This window comes from Hemicordylus capensis, chromosome 6, assembly GCF_027244095.1.
Source record: "Hemicordylus capensis ecotype Gifberg chromosome 6, rHemCap1.1.pri, whole genome shotgun sequence".
Taxonomy (NCBI): domain Eukaryota; kingdom Metazoa; phylum Chordata; class Lepidosauria; order Squamata; family Cordylidae; genus Hemicordylus; species Hemicordylus capensis.
Window position 1 is genome coordinate 60,435,736 of NC_069662.1, and position 21,117 is coordinate 60,456,852.

The 21,117-nt window shown below is 42.2% G+C and overlaps 1 protein-coding gene across 1 annotated transcript; it reads right to left on the reverse strand.

Annotated features, from left to right (window-relative positions):
• Positions 1-1,594: 1,594 nt before the first annotated feature.
• On the reverse strand, positions 1,595-4,361 carry LOC128331985 (interleukin-8-like). The gene is made up of 4 exons (XM_053266121.1): positions 4,045-4,361; positions 2,966-3,101; positions 2,544-2,627; positions 1,595-2,067 (listed from the first exon to the last, which is right to left on the reverse strand). The coding sequence occupies exons 1-4, from the start codon at positions 4,109-4,111 to the stop codon at positions 2,037-2,039; spliced, it is 318 nt and encodes a 105-aa protein (XP_053122096.1). The 5' UTR covers positions 4,112-4,361; the 3' UTR covers positions 1,595-2,036.
• Between the last annotated feature and the right edge of the window lie 16,756 nt (positions 4,362-21,117).

Sequence of the window (21,117 nt, forward strand, 5' to 3'; positions counted from 1 at the left end):
TCAGGCTCCTTTGATAACACACTGCAAACCTGATGACGGGTGGGGAGAGCAGACAATGGCTATATCAGTAACATGGGCATGCATGGCCGGCCCAGTTTTCCTTTCTCCTCCATGTGTGCAGTCAGTCAGTGTTCAGTCCTGTGGGAGTGGGGGACATCTGCAGAGGGCTCATGAGGAACTTGGGTGTTGTGTGCAGAAAGGAGTGCTTCCTTTTGTTGGTCCAGGGCCAAAGCTCCAACCAACTTCGTGGGGTGACTGCAGAGCAAGTATTGGGAGAGAGGAGGGCCTTCCACTTCCACACTCGGTTCGTTTAGCAGAGCTGAGGCATTGCTTTCCCACTATCCGCTGTCAATGGAGTGAAAATGACGGTTCCACATGACACCTGCTATATTGCAATATCTGTCTCAATCATGAAGGAAAGGCGGGGAATCAGAGGGAATATATATCCCTCTGATATCTATTCCCTCTGCGGGGAATAGATATCCTAACATCAAACACTGGATGTTAGGATATATACTGTATATGCAGGAAGTGGTGGATTGCCATTATTCTTCAACATCCACTGTTTGGGATCTCCCCAAGGCAACTCATAGGAGGAAGGGGCGGAAGAAGAGAATCCAAGGCTTGAAAAGTAAATCAGATCTCAGCATTTTCTTTTTGCACTGAGGCACAAGTAGCTATCACACATATTTTAATTACATTGTTACATGTGAACTGGGAGGGGGTGAGGCTTCCTGTTGTACCACCCCTCAGAGAGCTTTGCTGCAAATTAGTAGATACCTCAGTGCAGCTGAAGGGGTTTTTCCTTTCCCTTCTCTAATCTTTTTTGGCTTGTGCAGAGCTGTGGAAATCGGAAAGCAGGAAGACCTCTTGTTCCACAGCTTCATACAAGCCAGGAAAGGCTGGGTAACAGCCACTGTCTTCAGCCTAGAGCAGTGAGTGCTAAGATGGTCTCACTCAAGCGTCACCGCCACACACACGGCACCATGAAGGATGGAATGTGGGTCAGAAGGACAATTGCCACACAATAGGTGTTGTCATCAGGGCTAAGAGCATTGCCATCAGCCATCAGATATTTATATCATACACCCCGTGGATTCTGAAACCTCTGTTACCTCCCTGCCCATTTGAAGCAAAGAAGATAACACTGTTGCTTTATCACAATATTAAACAGACTAATAACTCTGCATTTCAGTATTAAAATAATTTAATCAGTAGTGTGTGTACAAAAATATGTTCACAGTATTCAAAACTGTAGTTCTATAAATTATTATTATTATTAATAATAATAACAAAAAGTATATGCTGATTTTCAACAAAAAATATTCCCATAGTGGTTCACAGAGGTAAAGAAACAGGACAGTTCCCTATCGAAAAAGGACACCACAACAGCCACTGGAAAGACGATGTGCGGGTCTTGGATAGGATCTCCCACTGCTAAATAAAAGAGCCACCGCTTTAGAATATGCCTCTTTGCCCTTTTAAGAAGGGATCATAAATACATAAATAAAGAAATAGGTCACCTCACATCAGCTGTGGCAATTTGGAATGTCTTTTCGTGGTAAGGAACTCTCAAGTAAGGAAAACTCAGTCATTCTTTGGCAAATCATTAAATAAACATTCCACCCAACTTTAATATTACAATTTTTAAAACCCATATGAGACACACAAGAGTTCAGGTGTAATAAATAATATTTCAAATATGGTAGCATTAATAAATAATCAGTCGGAAAGGCTCACACTATTGCCAATTGGCTTATCATAGTAGCTTTGATGTAAACAAAACTATTACAGCTACATTGATTAATACATTCTGCTTTCCAAAAGGCCTTCATTTCCCATCTCGTTATCTTCATGCTTTCAGGGTATGTGGTTTCTCTGAGCCGTACCCCCGTACACTCTCTGACCCATACCCTCTTATGTAATATAAATAAGGAACCAGCATTCCTAGTTTAAAGTGACTTTTAAAAGAGGCTGGATTGAAATGGCTCCACATCTTTCAGTGAAGCAAGACGTGAGGGATGCAGAAGCTCTCCTTATAGCTGTGATTCGATATTGGCTTGAGCCCTGGAAGAAAGGGGAGAAGAAGAGGTTAGAAAACAGGCACTCAGAAAGGCTCAAAAATACTTAAACTGAAATAAGCAAAATGGTTTTACAAATGCGTAGTATCATTAAGGGTCTGGGTGAGTTTTAAATAGCAGGTGGCAAAGGCAAGACGTGGAGAAATGATCCCTAATGGAGTCTGGCAGTCTCTGTTCAATTGTGTTCCGTTCCAAATGTATCCGGCCTGGTTCTTCTCCCAGTCATAACAGTAAGACTTCTCTATGGAAAATGTCTCTTCAGTGCATCTGCAGCTGTCTTTGACAGCACATGGAACACTAGGGTTAAAATCCCCAGACTAATTAATACTCGCAAGCTAGGCTTAGGCAGTACGTGAGGAAAGTGAGAGCGTGGGTGGGGGAGATAAACCAGAGTCTGACCCCACAGGGCACAAACCACCAGGAAGTTCTGCAGAAGCCAATGGCAAGAGTATGACAACTTACTTATTGAGGATGGCCTTGATGACCACCTTCACCCAGGGAGCTGTGGGTTCCAAGCATACCTCTCTGCCGTCCTTAAGAGTGGCACTGCAATGAAAGAAAACCAGGAAGGTCAGGCATTTGGTTTGTGGAATGCTGCCATTGTAATGTGAATAAAAGAGGGTGTTCCCCCCCCCCAAAAAATCGCATACCTATAGTTTTAGATACAGTACCACAAGCAACAATTTATGGCAGCCTGATATTTTGTTATACTTTACCCCAGAAGTGGGTAAAAGTTCCAAGGGCAAAATCCACTGGGAAGTTCATTCATGCAAGACCCACTGAAATGCTTGGTTATTCCATAGGAGTACCCCATTCATTTCAGCGGTGCCTGTGCAGCAAAATGTCCCTCTGTGTTATCCATACATGTGCTGAGAAATACTTACATGACCTCTACATTCTGGCAATGGGGCCCACTTTGTGTCAGCTGGATGTCCTGGATCTTCTTGGGAGGGATAAATCTGGAATGGGTGCTAATGCATTGGCATCGGAGCTCAGTTCCCATCCGGGCCAGTGGGATGCCTGTGAAGGAACAGAGGAATAAGAACTGATTTAACAGAGCAATTGACCCAACAAAACATCTGTTTGTCAACAGCATTGCTTTAAAAATACTGGACTTTCTTTAGACCTGATTCAGTGCCCAGAAGAGAAGTAACTGTATGAATTGGGGCCATTCTTAGACATTGTTGTTCCTATCCTCTGTTTGAGTGGGCTTTGCTGTGAATTCGTACACCAACCACCGGCAGAATTTTGATTCCAGGGAGGCAATAACATTAAAATAAGAACATAAGAATTGTCTTGCCATGTCAGGATGAAGGTCCCTCTAGCCCAGGGATGCACAACTTCAGCCCTTTTATGTTGGAGTACAATTCCCGTAATTCCCGACAACTGGTCACTGTGGCTGGATACGCTGAGAGTTGTAGTCCAAAAACAGCTGGAGGGCCAAAGTTGTGCAGCCCTGCTCTTGCCTAATATTCTGTTTCCAGCAGCGATTGTAAGCACAGCATGGTAACAATGGCTGTTCTCTATCGATTCTTCCCAGCAACCATACTCTGATGTATATGGCTTCAGAACTTGGAGGATACATTCAACTATCATGGTTAAGGGCTGCTGCTGATAGATCAGGCTCCATGAGTCTTTTAAAATAAGCTCTACTAAGGAAGTAAAAACAAACGCCTACAGCAAATCAAGATGAAGAGGGCAGCAAAACAGAAGTATGAAAAGTCAAATGTGTTTCTTAATATTTTCCACAAGTAATCAGCAGTCTTTTGGAGATCTTTATCTGAGCGTGCAAAGCCAAGAATAACAACTTGAATACAAGAAACAATGCTTTGCCTTCTCTATAAAGGTAGCTATGTGGGATTTGAAGCTATGACCTAAGCACCTTTTGGTGGGAATCTTGAATAAAGTTCCACAGAAATGTCTCTAGGATCCATAGGCCAGTTGAGAGCAAGAGTCTGCTTACCTTCTGTCAGAGTTGCAGAGAGCAGGACAAGAGCAAGAACTGCACACACATCAACTTTGGCGTTCATGGTGAGGCAGGCGATTTCTTTCTTGGCTGTGTTCCTGAAAGGCAGAATCCTTGCTTGCTTGCTTGCTTGCTTGCAGAAGTTGTGTTTGACTGAGTTCTACTAACCTTCTGACTTATATACTCTCCTTCCTCTCGCATGCTGTGTTTGGGTTTAGGAGGAATTTCCCAGAGCAGGATCAGGTTTCCCAGATGCCATCATAATATTAGTCATTGGAATGGGGTGTCGGTAAAACCCCTTTATCAGGTTCTCGTGTGCTACTGAATTAAAACCAGCAATTCATAATTCACAAGTTATTTGTAACATGTCTTTGTAATCAATTGAATCTGATTTCTGCTTGTTATTTGTTAGTTTTTCCTTGTTTTTTAAAGCAGTTATTATCTCTCTCATTCATTTATTTGGCTATTAAAATGTTTATCCTAACAGAGAGGTTTCTTTCGATTCACAAATCTATGGACTGAAATTTATTATTATTTCTTGTTTACACAGCCAGACAGGTGTTATTGACTGGTTTGTTTTATCCAGACATCGAGTCCTTCCCAAGGACCTGGGATGGCTGAATTTTATTGTCAATGTTGTTGTTGTTATTATAGATATCATCGCAGAATATAGGCTGCTTTTTTTAATTGGCTGGTGGTGATTTCTGTGGCCCTTATGGTGTTGAGGTGCTCTTCAAGGTCTTTTGGAACTGCACCCAGGGCGCCAATTACCACTGGGATTATTTTGGTCTTTTTCTGCCACAGCCTTTCAATTTCAATTTGTAGATCTTTGTATTTTGTGATATTTTCTATTTCTTTTTCTTCAATTCTGCTATCCCCTGGTATTGCTATGTCGATTATTTTGACTTGTTTTTCTTTCTTCTCGACTACAGTTATATCTGGTGTATTGTGTGGCAGATGTTTGTCTGCTTGTAGTCGGAAGTCCCATAATATTTTTGCATCTTCATTTTCTACTACTTTTTCAATTTTATGGTCCCACCAATTTTTGGCTACAGGTAGCTTGTATTTTTTGCAGATGTTCCAGTGTATCATCCCTGCTACCTTGTCATGCCTTTGTTTGTAGTCAGTCTGTGTGATCTTTTTACAACAGCTGATTAGGTGGTCCACGGTTTCATCCGCTTCTTTACAAAGGCGGCACTTGCTGTTTGTTGTGGATTTTTCAACTTTGGCTCTTATTGCATTTGTTCTTAGTGCCTGTTCTTGCGCAGCCAGTATTAAACCCTCTGTTTCTTTCTTCAAGTTGCCATTCTTAAGCCATTGCCAGGTCTTGGTGATGTCTGATTTTCCACTTATATTGTGCAAATATTGACCATGCAGGGGCTTATTTTCCCATTTTTCTGCTTGGTTCTTGACTTGTTCTTTCTTGTAGGCCTGCTTTGTTTCATTGGTGTTGAATAGTTTCTCGTTATTGACCATTTTAAGTGCATCTACTTCACTGTCCTTGATATATTCTTCAAGGCCTCTTTTCTCCTCCTCTACTGTTTGATGGACTTGCAGCATTCCTCTTCCACCTGAGCTGTGAGGGAGGTATAGCCTATCTACATCACTGTGGGGGTGCAGAGCATGGTTGATGGTCATTATTTTCCTGGTCTTACGATCTAGTGTCTCTAGCTCTGCCTGGGTCCAGTCTATTATTCCTGCAGTGTATCTGATAACAGGTATAGCCCAGGTGTTTATGGCTTGTATGGTGTTCCCGCCATTGAGTTTGGACTTGAGGATTTTTCTAACTCTCCTGATGTATTCACTTCCAATTTTTCTTTTAACTTCAGTGTGTGCGATGTTATCAGCCTGGAGAATGCCCAAGTATTTGTAATGTTCTTTCTCTTCCAGGTTCTTGATGTTGCTTCCTTTGGGCAGTTCTGTTCCTTCTGTTTTTCTCATTTTCCCTCTGTTCATTTTTAATGCAGCACACTTGTCTAGTCCAAACTCCATTGCTATATCACTACTGAATATACGGACAGTGTTTAGCAGTGATTCAATTTCTGACTGGGACTTTCCATACAACTTCAGATCGTCCATGTACAGCAGATGGTTTATTTTACATGATGTTTTAGATGTTTGGTATCTGAGGCCTGTTTTGTTTAGTATTTGTGAAGGTGGGGTCATGGCGATTACAAACAACAGAGGGGATAGTGAGTCCCCTTGGAAAATGCCTCTTCTAATGCTAACCTGTCCAAGTGTCTCGCCATTGATTGTTAACTGTGTACTCCACATGCTCATTGCTTTTTTAAAAAAAATAAATATCTGAATGTTTTTGCTGACACCAGTAGTTTCTAAACATTTTAGTATCCATGTGTGAGGCAATGAATTGAAGGCTTTCTTGTAGTCAATCCATGCAACACTTAAATTTGTTTTTCTTCTCTTGCAATTTTCTAAAATCATTTTGTCAATCAGCAGCTGGTCTTTTGTGCCTCTGGTGTTCGGGCAATTTCCTTTCTGTTCAACTGGAAGCTGTTTGTTAGTTAATAAGTGTTGCATCATTTCATCTGCTATTATTCCAGTTAATAATTTGAACATTGTTGGCAGGCAGGTTATCGGTCTATAATTACTTGGAAGTGCACCTTTTGCTGGGTCTTTCATTATGAGATGAGTTTTCCCAGTTGTTAGCCATTGTTCAATATTATCACCTTGCAAAATGTGATTGAACTGTTTTGATAGTTGTTTATGAAGGCTTGTTAGGTGTTTAAGCCAAAAGCCATGCAGTTCATCGTTGCCTGGAGCAGTCCAATTTTTAATTTTCTTTGCTCTTTCACTTATTAATTCTGGTGTTATTATTAGGTCTTGCATTTGTTGTACGTCTTACATTTTTTGACCTCTTTCATCCAGCCTGCTTTTTTATTATAATCTATCAGATTGTCCCATAATTTCCCCCAGAATTGCACTGTTTCTTCTTTATTTGGTGTTTCTACGTTTCTTGCAGTTTCTCCTTCTATGCTTTGGTAGAAACGTCTCTGATTCGACTGGAATTGGTGATTCTGCCTGTGTTGTGTAATTCTGGCTTCATACCTGCTAATCTTCTTTGACACTGCTATTATTTGCTGCTTTATTATTTCCAGGACTTCTCTAATTTTCCTTGAATCTAGGTGGTATTTTTGGATCAGATACTGTTTGGTGTTTTCATTCTTCAGCTTCTTGTCTTTCATATCTTTCAGTTTACTAGCATCTGATCTAAGCCTGGAGATTCTATTTTCTAATCTAATCTTCCATTTAGGTGATGTACTGCTTTCTTTTTTTACACGTCCACTGATCTTATATCCGAGCTCTTGTGTTGTTATTGTTGCTGCACTGTACATTAGTTGGTTTGTTTCTTGCAAATTATTGCTTGTTATTTCTGCAAGTGCAGCACTGACATCTTTTAATGCCTGAGTAAGTTGTTTTTTGGCAACTGTTTTTAGAGCTGGAAGTCGAACCCTGGTGGTTGTTTGGTTCATGTGCTCATTTATTTTTTGCTTTAGTTCTTGTTGCTTTTCTGTTAAACAGCATTCGGGTTTCTGAGGTGAAGGCAAAGGGGAGGTGGCCTGGTTTTGATTTTGAAACAGTTCAGCAACAGTGGCATCCTCTATTTCCAACTCCTCCTCCACCTGCGCCTGAGCAACTTCTTCAATTGGTGGTAATTCTTCTTCCATATCTTGAGCCTGTGTTGCTCTTTGCAGTTCTTCCAGCTCAACTCCTGTGAATACTTTATTTCTTATTATGAATCTTCTCTGGTCTGCTAGCCTTTGTTCTGTTATTTCTGTATCTGGATGCTTCTCTTTCCAAATTTGGTACATTTTTGTTAAATAACCTCTTCTAGTTGGACTAGACTTGTAATAGCAGGTCATTATTTCCTTGCTGGTGTTTTTTGTATATATTTTTTTGGTTAAGCGACGTTTCTTCCAGTAACCTTGCAGTCTCCAGCCCTGGTTGCTCAACTGAAGATCCTGAGTTGTGTTGCCCACTTGCCACCAGATGTCCAGGGACTATAGCACCTGGCGCGGTCCTTGTTGACCCGGGCAATGACCGATCCGGTATAGATTTATTAAAGTTACGTCTCACCATATTGTTGATGGGAGAGGCACTCTTGGTCTGGCTCCTCTGGTGATACCTGTCCAGTATGGTTGGACCTCTAGCATAGCTCTCACCTTCCTCAGAGCACACAAGCCCCACAGCCACGCCAAGGTAGTGCCTCACTGGTTGTTGTTGTTGTTGTTGTTGTTGTTTTTATTTCTATACTGCCCTTCCAAAAATAGCTCAGGGTGGTTTACAAAGTGAAACAAGAAATAAATAAGATGGCTCCCTGTCCCCAAAGGGCTCACATTCTAAAATGAGACATAAGATAGACACCAGCAACAGTCACTGGAAGTACTGTGCTGCTGGTGGATAGGGCCAGTTACTCTCCCCCTGCTAAATAAAGAGAATCACCATGGTAAAAGGTGCCTCTTTGCCCAGTTAGCAGGGGTTATTTATGTGGTGGCAGGGAATGACAGAACTATGCTTCAGCTCTAGTAACAACTTGTTTGTGAATATTAAAGTTGGTAGAACTGAGGATTTTTAAATTTTTATTTTTAATTTTAAAAACAAACAAACAGAGAGATCTAAATCATAATCACAGGTATGCTTCCACAAAATGATGGTCCCAATATGGAGACAAATGGTTGTGGTTTTGTTATGAGCACCCCAACCTTAGACTTAAAGGTACCACCTCAGAAGTATGTGGAATTCAGGCCTGTGTCTGATTTCATTATATTAAGAAATGAATTAAGGCCTGGACTCAAGGTGAACTGACACCCAGGTCAACTGCTCTGTGAAGGAGGAGGCAATCCAGCATTGTATTGTGAAATGGCTACTCAAGGAAGCACAAAAACTAGGCCTGAGCTAATCAATATGCTAAAATGTAACTCACTATCAGATAATGTCTGTGGAAGAGGCCAGGGGCTGATCTCCCCCTTCCTGTTGCAAGAAATCTATGTTAATCTCTGTCAAAGATGGCTCTGCTATGCCCAATGGGGATTACTCAGTTGCTGTCTATAGAAATTCCACCCTAAGAAAACACCTATAGACTTCAATTCATACCTTACTAACACTTTAACACCTTTTGGGGTCAGACTGGCAAATCAGGGAAGATGCCATTTGTAGCTCAGAGATGCAGATTTGCTTTGGGCAGTGTCCCCCCCCCCACTTTCCTAAGCGCACAGTTTACAGAAGACAAGATTCAGATCTCTCTGGACTGGCCACTATCCTGAATAATTAAAAGACATTATCCAGAAGGTAGCAGCAAGTTGTCACCTTTTGGGACCCAGGAAAAGATGAGATTTGAATAGATCAAAGGAAAATACAACTATAAAGATACTGGACAGAGAGCTAGCAATCTTGTGCCTACATGTAAGATCTGCTCACAAGCCATCCCAGAGTTTGCTGCTAAGCCGCAGGGCAACAAGCAGGAACTCTGTCCATGGACAGGAGCTGTCTGTGACTTCTACTGCGCAGTGAGAAGTCAAGACTTCCCCAGCCATGGTGCTCTGACTCTCAGCCGTGCTCTGAGCAAACTGCATGCTTGATCTAAAGCTCCTGTCTCCAACGAAAGGCCTTGCTCCTTCAGCTGAAGAGATCCACCACTCTCACGTCTCTTTGATCCTGGTAATATGCTGCCCTTACAAGCCTTGGATCCCTTCATCCCTTCCCCTTCTTCTCCCCCACCCCCTTTCCCTCTATTAATTCCTGATCTCCCCAAACCATGCCAGCCCTCAGCCTTCCTTACCCCCCTTTTTTCTGTCTATATCTGAATTATATTAGGCTCTAGGAAGATTTAATACACACACATATGTTATTTAGGAACACTGGTTGGATATTGGTGCTGGCTAGAATGTTCTGTTTAAATACTGTTAGTAATATTGATAGAGTGTTCTCCTTTCTGCTCAGCTAGAATTGATGTTGTTATTCTTTTATACTCAATAAAGCCCATTGAATCCTTTTAGGAGTGGTTTGATCTCCTTTCTTCCTTGCGCCCAGATCCTACATGGTCACTATATAAAAGAACTTGATCACTTGGTGACACTATGAGACAGGCCTAATTGTATATGCTAGCTAATGAGCATATTTAGTATATAAACCAGGCCTGGATGGTAACAGTTTGTTCCACTAAATTCAGAGGGATACTTCAGTTATGACCACTGCATCCTATTAGTTTCAGTGGGGCTTAATTGACTACATACATCCCTCCCACTTTATACTTTTTTCTTTCTTTTTAAAAATTCTTTATTAAAACAAATTTACAATGCTAAACAATATTGATCTGAACACAAACAGCAAAAGATAACACGATAAACCCTCATTCATCAATCCATCCACAATCTAATATTGTCTGGAGTAGGAAAACAACCATAATTTTCTCAATTAGTGTAAAGAATAAAATCTGACCACATTACATAAAAATAATTATTTGTAGTCTGGTTTGCACAGAACCGAATAATATGGGTTAGCTTTTCTGAGATCACAATATGCCATAGGTTCTTGTACCAGATTTCCATTGACATGTTTGATTTTTTGAGTATTTGGCTGTATCTTTTGATTTTATTTATTAATTACACATGTAACCTGCTCTTCCCCAAGGAGCTCAAGTTAATTCCATCCCTCCCCTTACTTTGTCCTCATAACCTCCCTATGAGGAAAGTTAGCCTAAGAGACGGTGACTAGCCCAAAGTCACTGAATGAGCTTCATGGATTAATGGGGATTTTGTTGACATTGTTACAAACTTCACCATTGAGGTGTCTCTATGTGCCATTCACTACAACTGAACCAAATTTTGTTCAAATCAGTTAGACAGTCCACAAGTTAGCCTACTTGCGCCTCAAATGTTTACGTGTCTGCCATCTTGAATTGGCATGAATGACATCATCACAAACTATACAGTTGATGTGCCCCTATGTGTCCCTACAGCTGTAGCAAGTTTAGCAAAAAACAAAACAAAAACAGCTGTAGTTGTTTCAAATTGGTTAGGTGGTTCAAAAGTTCCTTGCACCTCACTTGCACCTCAAATGTTTACATGTCCGCCAACTTGAATTGGGGGATGACATCATCACAGTAATGTAGTCGGGAGGTCCTGGAAGCCAAATTTATGCTGATAGGTGGCGTATTGAAGTCCAGGACCCCCAAGGTAGCATTCTCAGAAATGCTACCTGTTCCACACGCAGGGACAGTGCCAAAAGCAAAGCTGATGGGTTTCAATGTGTGGATGAGATGTTGGTGCCAGGAGGAGGGGTTTAGATTTGTTAGGCACTGGGATATATTTTGGGGCAAGCAAGGCCTGTACAAAAGGGACGGGCTGCACTTGAACCAAGATGGAACCAGACTGCTGGTGCTTAAAATCAAAAGGTTTGTAAGAAGATTGGAAACCATTCTTGTTGTATCTAAAGAATTACTTTCCTACTATGGACTTTACAGCAGGGTTTGAAATTTAGTAAAAAACTGCAGGTTGGGTAGATTAGCTATGTTTGTAAGGGTTTGAATTTATGTTTTGAATTATTATGATAGCAAGGGTAAATTTTATAGTTGATGATTCACGAAGAGATGTGTGCGGGAAGTCCACCTTTTTGTGTGTATTTGCAATGAATGATAATATTACTACTGTTAAAATTAATAAAAATTGAATTTGGAAAAAAAAATCAAAAGGTTTGCAGAGCAGCTTTTAAAATGACGCCTGGGGAATAGCCGACAGGAGCTGGAAAGTATGTGGTTTGGCAAATGCCATCCTTTAAAGTGCGAGGATGCAAAGGATTCAAATAAAACAGAAGGAGACAGAGCAGAACCACATAAAAAGCAGACAGAAGGCTGTGCCAGCTGGTCAAAGAGTCAAAAGAAAGATAGCACACACAAGGTGCTTATATGCCCATGCCAGAAGCCTCTGAGCCAAGATGAGTGAGATGGAGTGCTTGGTTGCTAACACAGAAATAGATATAGTGGGTATAAGAGAAACATAGTGGAACAGTGAGAACCAGTGGGACACTGTTATCCCTGGACATAAACTCCATAGAAAGGACAGGGAGGGGCACCTTAGAGGTGGAGTAGCACTGTATGTTAAAGAAGGGATAGAATCTAACAAGGTAGGAAACCTAGGAGGACCGGAGTCCTCCACAGAAACCCTGTGGGTGACAATACAAGGCCTGAAAGGAAATGTGCTACTGGGGATGTGCTATCACCCTCTGTATCAAAACGCTGACAATGACTGGGAGTTGCAGGAGTAAATTGTTGGAAATTCTCTGTGGTGAGAGAATCCCTTTTTCAATATAGCAGAGTGCACAGAGGCACAAACACAGCGGATTTAGTTATGCATGCATGTGTGCTAAGAGTAAAGTAACTTGGAGCCAATTGCTTGTTTCAAATCAATATAAAAGGTATTTATTAAGGAACTCCATTCTAGATAGGAAAGTGAGGATTTAGGATCTCTAATCTATCTATCTAAATGGATGCAGATGGATTCACCATCTTCTCTGCACATATGGTGCAGGGCAAGAGACTTGCCATGTTGCAAGGTCAACAGCCAGGTAGGAAGAGAAAGAAGGAGGAAGGAAGTTGAATCCCCTAAGATTAGCAATCTACATTTCAAAGGGATAGCATCAGAGCAGCAGGAAGTGATGACCAAATGTCTTTGACCTTCTAGCCCTCTGACTTACTAGTCTGTCCTCCACTGTCTGAGGCAAAGAGACAGAGCAAAGTCCTTTCCTTCCAACACCCCCTCTCGTTGTCTCGTGACTCAGTTCACAATATTCATTTTCTCTCTCAGCTTTTCAAAGCAGGGTCTTGGTAGTGGCTTAGTGAGTAAGTCTGCGAGCATTTCATTTGTCGGGCAGTAGAGCAACTTGATTAGTCCATCTTTCTGCAGACTTCTCACTACATGGTACTTCACATCAATATGTCTGGTACTCCTCTTTACATCTTCTTGTTTGGAGAGTTGAATGCAGCTTTGGTTGTCTTCATACACTGGTATGGGCTGTGGTACATCTGTACCTAGGTCCTTCAGTAGTTGACACAGCCATTGTATCTCGTGACAGCCCTGTGCAGCTGATACATATTCTGCTTCAGTGGTTGATGATGCTACTATGTCTTGTTTTCTGCTTGACCAGCTTATCGCTCCATCTCCATAGAAAATTATGTGACCACTGGTGGATTTCCTGTCTGTTATATCTCCACCCCAGTCTGCATCTACGTATGCTTCTAGTTTTGGTTCACTATTAGCTGGCAGCTTGAGCTTAAAGTGTGCAGTACCCTTTAGGTACCTAACAAGTCTTTTCATTGCATTCCAGTCCTTGACTGTTGGTGATGCAGTCTTTCTACAAAGTAAACCAACTGCTGTACTAATATCTGGCCTAGTGAGTGTACTAATGTATAAAAGCTTACCCAATGCTTCACGATATCTATGGTTGTCAGATAGTGGCTCAGTTTGATCTTCTTGCTTTATGTAGTTCACTTCCATTGGAGTTGGTGTAGGATTTGCATTTTCCAGTCTGAGCAAGTTTATCAAGTCTTTAATTTTCTGTTCTTGGTTGATCAGGAAACTTCCATCTTTCTCTCTTTGTACTTGAATGCCCAAGTAGTGTGCAATGTTGCCAAGTTGCTTGACTTCCACTTCTTTGTTCAGATGATCCATTATTTCCTTGCTGTCATCTGGATTTTCATAGGCAAAAATCAAATCATCAACATACGCCAAAATGTAAGTCCATTTCCCATCTCTGCATCTCGTGTACAGGCAGGGATCAGCTTCACTTCTTTTGAAGTTTGCTTGAAGCAGCATATCATTCAGTTTTATATTCCATGCTCTGGCAGCTTGTTTTAAACCATAAATGCTCTTTTGCAGTTTGCATACATAGTCCTCTTTGCCTTCCTGTAAGAAACCTGGTGGTTGTTGCATGTAAATGTCCTCTTCTAGTTCACCATGCAAGAATGCAGTTTTCACGTCTAGGTGCTCAACATGCATTCCTTTGCTAGCAGCAATACTTAACAGAGTCCTTACTGTGGTATGTTTAACCACTGGTGCAAAGGTTTCATCATAATCTTCTCCATATTTTTGTGAATATCCTTTTGCTACTAATCTGGCTTTGTAGCGCTGAATCTCACCATCAGCATCATGTTTGAGTTTGAAAACCCATTTGCAGCCAATAACTTTTCTTCCTTGTGGTAACTTAGTAAGAGTCCAGGTTTTGTTTTTCTGTAGAGCCTCAAGCTCTTCAATTGCAGCCTGTTTCCACTTCTGGGCTTCTGGTTGTGGTAGCTGGGATATTTCCTCCCATGATGAAGGTTCTGGTTGTTCCGCTGTTCTTGCGAGGTAGGACAGCCTCGGAGCTGGAACACCTCTGTTTGAGCGCGTTGATCGCCTCACCTCACCCTCTGTGGTCTCTTCTATCACCTCAGGTGCGTCTGGTGGATCGCTAGGGGTCTCTGTGTCAAGTGTGGTTGGATCTGGATCTGCTGTCTCCTCCTCCTCCTCAGTTCCTCTGAGATCAGGAAGCATAATCCAGTCATCAGGGTGCTTGGTCTGGTTGCTTGCTTCAGTGTAGGCCCCCTCTGAAGGTGTAGCTCTTTCATCCTCTTCAAAACACACTGCTCTGCTTATGGTTATCCTGTTGGTGTCAGGATCCAGAATTCTGTAGGCTTTGGATTGTGCTGCGTAGCCTACAAAAATCCCTTTTGTGGCCCTAGGCCCTAACTTAGTCCTTTTTTCCTTTGGGATGTATGAGTAAGCCGTGCTTCCAAAGACACGCAGGTGCGTCAGGGACGGCTTATGACCATGCCAAAGTTCATAAGGTGTTGTTTCAATAGGTTTTGTGTTCATTCTGTTGTGTATGTATGTAGCAGTCATGATGCCTTCTCCCCAGAATTTCTGTGGGAGGTGTGCGTCAGCAAGCATGCATCTTACCATGTCCAGTAGAGTTCTGTTCATTCTTTCTGCGATTCCATTTTGGGGCGGGCAGTAAGGCACCGTAGTTTGATGCACAATTCCATGTTCTCTTAAGAACTGCTGTGTAGCATTGGACATGTATTCTCCTCCATTGTCTGTGCGCAGGATCTTTGGCTTCCAGCCAAATTTGTTGCTTGCCATCGCCACATATTGTTTTAATTTCTCCAGCATCTCTGATTTTTCCTTCAGTAAATAAACACACGTGTATCGTGAGAAATCATCTGTTATAGTTAGAAAATATTTATGATTACCTATGGTCGCTGGTAGTGGTCCAGATATGTCACTGTGGATCAGATCCAAGGGTCCTTTCGTCTTCCTTTCATTATGCTTTGGGAATGGCTTGTTTACTGCTTTGAACTCGAGACAAGAAACACAGTTAGTTACAGTGTCACATGGTACAAAATCAATGCCATTAGCTAATCCCTGTTCCTTCATGTTTTGAATTGATTCAACACTTCTGTGTCCTAGTCTTCTGTGCCATAATTGTAAGCAGTTTCCATGCTGACACAACTTGGCTAGGTTCATTACATTAGGCTGGTATGCCTCAGGTCTGGACTGGGCTGGTCTTTCTCTGTCTGTAAATTGCTCTTCCACATGATAAAGACCTTGAAATTCCGAGCCCACAAGGCAAACTTTTCCATTCTGGGTAACAACACATTGTCCATTTTTAATATACAATTCACAGCCTTGTTGCTCTAGCTTGGATATTGAAATCAAGGAGCTTGAGAATTCAGGGATATACAAAACATCTCTCAGAAAAAATGGTTTAACAGATCCATCCAGCAATTTGCAATATAAAATTCCTTCGCCCTTTTTCTTTGCTTTAATTGTAGTATTATTGCCCAAATAAACAGTCTCTTCAGGAATATCAAACAGTTCAGTATAGAAACTTAGATTTTTAGAAATATGGACAGATGACCCAGAATCTAAAATCAGCTTTTCATTATTTTTCATTAAATTAACACTATAGTTCTTGTTGAAATGTCTGTCTGTATACTTGGAATCTCTATTTTCATTCTCCTTTGTTTGACTGATATTCCCAGACCTCCTGGTCTGATTCTTGGGACAATGCGCCACCCGGTGGCCAAATTCGTTACATAGGAAACACCTGAAGGCTTTGTTTCCAGCTGACCTCATTTCAGCACTGGCGGTCATGTGACCTCTCTCTCTGGGCTGAGTTTCTCTGGTGTAATCGGCTCTCTTTGTATGCAAATATGAGGTGCCCATGCGGTTCCCTCTTGCAGCATTTCCTCCAGCATTCCCTCCCCATCTCGGGTTACGTCTGGAATGATCAATTGTTGCTTTAAGAGCAAAGTTGCTAGCCAGTTCACTTTCATAGCGTGAGTTTAAAAGGTTTCTTCGGTTAGCCTCCGAAGACAATGTTTCTACAGCCTTTTCAAAGTTTAGATTGGTGTGGGTTTCCAATTGCCCAATTATAGTGCTATAGGAAGCAGGCAAGCTCAAGAACAGAGTCTCCAGCTTTTGACTCTCTGTAAATTCCTCTCCTGCTTGTCTAAATTGGAAAAAGAAATCTTCCAAAGTCCCAATAAAAGTAGAGAAACAGTCCCCATCTTTATATTGGAGATCTTGCAATTTTCGGCGTAAATTAAACGTGTATGCCCATCCTTTCCTCATATGCATAGAATCTAGCTTGTTTAGCATCTCCTTTGAGGTTCCAAGATCACAAATAGCATAAAGGAAAGTTTTACTCACGGAAGCTGCAATCATCGCTTGTGATTTTCGGTCCTTAATTAGCCAGAGTTCCTTCTCCTTTTTCTCAGCATCCGAGGTTCCATCTGGCGGCGGGTCTTCCTCAGTAACTTGGTGGAGTCCCTCTGCTTTCAGTGCAATCCTCAGTCGAGTCTTCCATTCCAAGTAATTATCCGCTTCCAGGATGGTAAGCCTGAGTTTTCCCTCCAGGTATGCAGCCATGCTCACCGGCTCCAAAAGGCAGTTGCTGTAGATTAGCAATTCAAAGTGTCCACGCTAGATCTCAATGGATCTCCTGGAACAAACCTAACTATCTAGTTGCAGCACACGCAGCTCAAAATACTGCTCCCATAACTGGCTGGAGCCCATAACCTGTTGGAAATTCTCTGTGGTGAGAGAATCCCTTTTTCAATATAGCAGAGTGCACAGAGGCACAAACACAGCGGATTTAGTTATGCATGCATGTGTGCTAAGAGTAAAGTAACTTGGAGCCAATTGCTTGTTTCAAATCAATATAAAAGGTATTTATTAAGGAACTCCATTCTAGATAGGAAAGTGAGGATTTAGGATCTCTAATCTATCTATCTAAATGGATGCAGATGGATTCACCATCTTCTCTGCACATATGGTGCAGGGCAAGAGACTTGCCATGTTGCAAGGTCAACAGCCAGGTAGGAAGAGAAAGAAGGAGGAAGGAAGTTGAATCCCCTAAGATTAGCAATCTACATTTCAAAGGGATAGCATCAGAGCAGCAGGAAGTGATGACCAAATGTCTTTGACCTTCTAGCCCTCTGACTTACTAGTCTGTCCTCCACTGTCTGAGGCAAAGAGACAGCGCAAAGTCCTTTCCTTCCAACATAAATCAGGGAGGCATCAAGGAGAGGCAGGGCAGTAATAATGGGTGACTTCAATTGCCCACACATAGACTGGGCAAATTTATTTATTTATTTACATTTTATATCTCGCACTTCCTCCAAGGAGCCTAGAGCAGTGTACTACATACTTAAAGAGTCACCCAGCAAGTATAATGGTTTTTGGGGATTTGAACTCGGGTCTTCCCGGTCCGAGTCCAGCACTCTAACCACTACACCATGCTGGCTCATTCACATTCAGGTAATGACAAAGAGGTCAAATTTCTAGATACGGTGAATGACTGTGCCCTAGAACAGGTGGTCTTGGAACCAACCAGAGAGAAGGCAACCTTGAACTTAATCTTGAGTGGCACCCAGGTTCTAGTGCATGATGTCAGTGTCATTGACCCTTTGGGGAACAGTGACCATAGTGCGATCAAATTCAGCATACATGTGGGGAGAGAATCACCAAGGAAGTCTAACACAGATACTTTGAATCTAAGAAGAGGCAACTTCTCCAAAATGAGGAGTATGGTTAAAAGAAAGCTCAAGGGAAAAACCAGGAGAGTCACTTCGCTCCATAATGCATGGAGTTTACTCAAAAACACAATACTAGAAGCCCAGTTAGATTTATACCCAAAAGGAGGAAAGGTACCACTAAGTCCAGGAGGATGTCAGCATGGCTAACAGGTACCGTCAAGGAAGCCATAAAAGGGAAGAAGACTTCCTTCTGAAATTGGAAGTCCTGTCCAAATGAAGAGAACAAAAAGGAACATAAATTATGGCAAAAGAAATGCAAGGTGATAATAAGGGAGGCAAAATGAGAGTTTGAGGAACATTTAGCTAAAAGCATCAAGGGGAATAACAAAAACTTATTTAACTACATCAGATGCAGGAAACCTGCCATGGAGGCAGTTGGACCATTAGACAATGAGGGAGTGAAAGGGATTATTAAGGAGGATATGGAGGTTGCAGAGAAGCTAAATGAGTTCTTTGCGTCTGTCTTCACAGCAGAGGATACTGAGCATATACCTGTTTCTGAAACAGGCTTTTTGGGGATGGAGGATAAAGAACTGAGTCAGATAGAAGTGACAAGAGATGATGTTCTAAACAGTCTGGAAAAACTAAAAACTAGCAAATTGCCAGGGCCGGATGGCATCCATTCAAGAGTCCTCAAAGAACTCAAATGTGAAATTGCCAACCTCCTTTTGAAAATATATAGCTTATCCCCACAATCAGGCTCTGTACCAGAGGACTGGAAAGTAGCAAATGCAACAACCATTTTCAAAAAGGGATCCAGGGATTATTATTGGAAAGCATCTTCAAGGATAAAATTGTAAAGCACATAGAAGAACAGGCCCCTCTGGGAAAGAACCAGCATGGCTTCTGCAAAGGTAAATCTTGCCTGACAAACCTTTTGGAGTTCTTTGAGAGTGTCAACAAGTGTGTGGATAAAGGTGATCCAGTTGACATAGTATACCTGGACTTCTTCTTCTTTTAACATATTTCATATCCCACTCTTCCTCCAAGGAGCCCAGAGCAGTGTACTACATATTTAAGTTTCTCCTCACAACAATGCTGTGAAGTAGGTTAGGCTGAGAAAGAAGTGACTGGCCCAGAGTCACCCAGCAAGTATCATGGCTGAATGGGGATTTGAACTCAGGTCTCACTGAGTCCTCCCTGAGTCTCCCTAGTCCAGCACTCTGACCACTACACCACACTGGCTCCAAAAAGCTTTTGACAAAGTTCCTCATCAAATACTCCTGAAAAAACTTAGCAGTCATGGGATAAGGGGACAAGTGCACCTGTGGATTGCTAACTCATTGAAGGACAGGAAACAGAGGGTAGGTATAAATGGAGAGTTTTCACAATGGACAGAAGTAAGCAATATTTTATGCCAAAGAGGAACCTTATTCATGAGAAAGCTGGCTTCCACCAGAGGTCTCAGAGGCCAGGGGGATTGGCTCAGGCCTACATAAGATGGTTGCAACAGAAAGCTGACAACTGTGAGTTTGAGGCAGCAAAAGTGAAAAAATGAAACTATTAGGAAGAGCCTGGTTGAGGACATTTTGGGTAAAGACTTGTCTCAGAAGTTGCAGATGGAAAGCAACCTAACCCTGAAGGGGGAGTGCAGATTCTAAGCAATTCACAGCTGGTTGAGGGCCAAGTTCAGGATCAGGTTTCTTAATTGGGAAATTGCTAAGCAGGAAATTGCTAAGCCACCCTGGTGGGGGAGGGGAGTCAAAATACTAATGCAAGTGCAAGCTTGCCAGCCAAGGCAAGCTATGCCCAAAGACAAAGCCAGCTGGTCCCCTGTTGGAGATCCAGCTGCAGGTAGCATCAATCTTTTGCACCAGTAACCTTCTCTTTTCCTATTTATGTCTGCCTCTTTGACCCCTCCATTGATAGAATGTACTCAGGAACTTCCTTCCTCCTACTCCTCTCCTCCTCCTCCTGTTTCTTCCCAGAATGCTTCTAGTTCTCTCTCTGAGCACCAGAGGTGCGCCTAGGTAATTGTGGGGCTGGGACCTAAAGGCCTTTGGAGCTGCCCCCCTCCCCCACAAATTAAGGATCATCATGCTTGGCCAGGTGACCACATCACTCAGGGCAGACTAAAGAGGATTGGGGGGGGGGGCAGGGGCTGTGGAGGCCGTGGAATTTGGCCCGGAGGTCCAGGGGTAAGAGCGCCTCTCCTGAGCACCATACTTCTATAGGTCTCTCTCTGGCCAACATACAGCCAGAAGTTAGATGTAGGTCTTTTCTTATCGTCATGTAATTCTGAATAAAGTAGATTAGTTTAACCTTACATGAATCTCCATGCTTATCATTTACAAGCTGTTGCCCTTGAGACCCTGTTAACGTCTGCTGTAATGGGAGTGAGCTCCTGAAATACTCTGCTATGTAAGTAATTGCCCCCAACACCACCCCAAACAGAAGAAAGCACCAAATTGCACACTGTGGTAAAGCACATACACAGAAAGCGGAGTGTCCAGAATAGACTGCACTATGCCACAAATGTGGGAGGATGGGTCATTTTGTGGTTGTCTGTCACACTTGAGGGTGGAGGGAAGCTGCAATGCAAAATAATCCAGATGGAAACATCTTTATGAGACCAGCCACTTGCCTAGATGGCTATACTGACCCATGGGAGGTGCATCTGCAAATTAATGGTGTCCTAGTGAGATTCAAAATCGATAGAGGAGCTGATGTAAGCATGACCTCAGAATCTGTCTTCAGGAGTTTCTCAGCCCACCTCTCTCTGAGCAGACATCTGTATGCCTTACTGGCTCTGAGAGCAGAAACTAAATTGTGTGAGGTATCTTACAGCCACTACCCAATACAGAGGCAAATAATACAACTTCAAAATGAATCTGTTTCACTCTCAGACACCTGGAAGAACTTTCTACAGAGCTCCGTGACGAGGTAGGAACCTAAAAGGACCAATAAAGTTTAGACACAAGGAGGGGGCAGTTCCGTATGCAGTCCATACAGCTAGAACAAAAGCAGTTCCAAAAGCA

Bases quoted from the DNA above. Each gene is read 5' to 3' on its own strand.
- LOC128331985 (XM_053266121.1), bottom strand. From the start codon at position 4,111: ATGAACGCCAAAGTTGATGTGTGTGCAGTTCTTGCTCTTGTCCTGCTC. The intron at 2,628-2,965 runs GTAAGTATTTCT...CTTTCATTGCAG, and splicing joins TGCCAGAATGTAGAGGTCAT to TGCCACTCTTAAGGACGGCA. The intron at 2,068-2,543 runs GTAAGTTGTCAT...CCTTTCTTCCAG, and splicing joins ATCAAGGCCATCCTCAATAA to GGCTCAAGCCAATATCGAAT.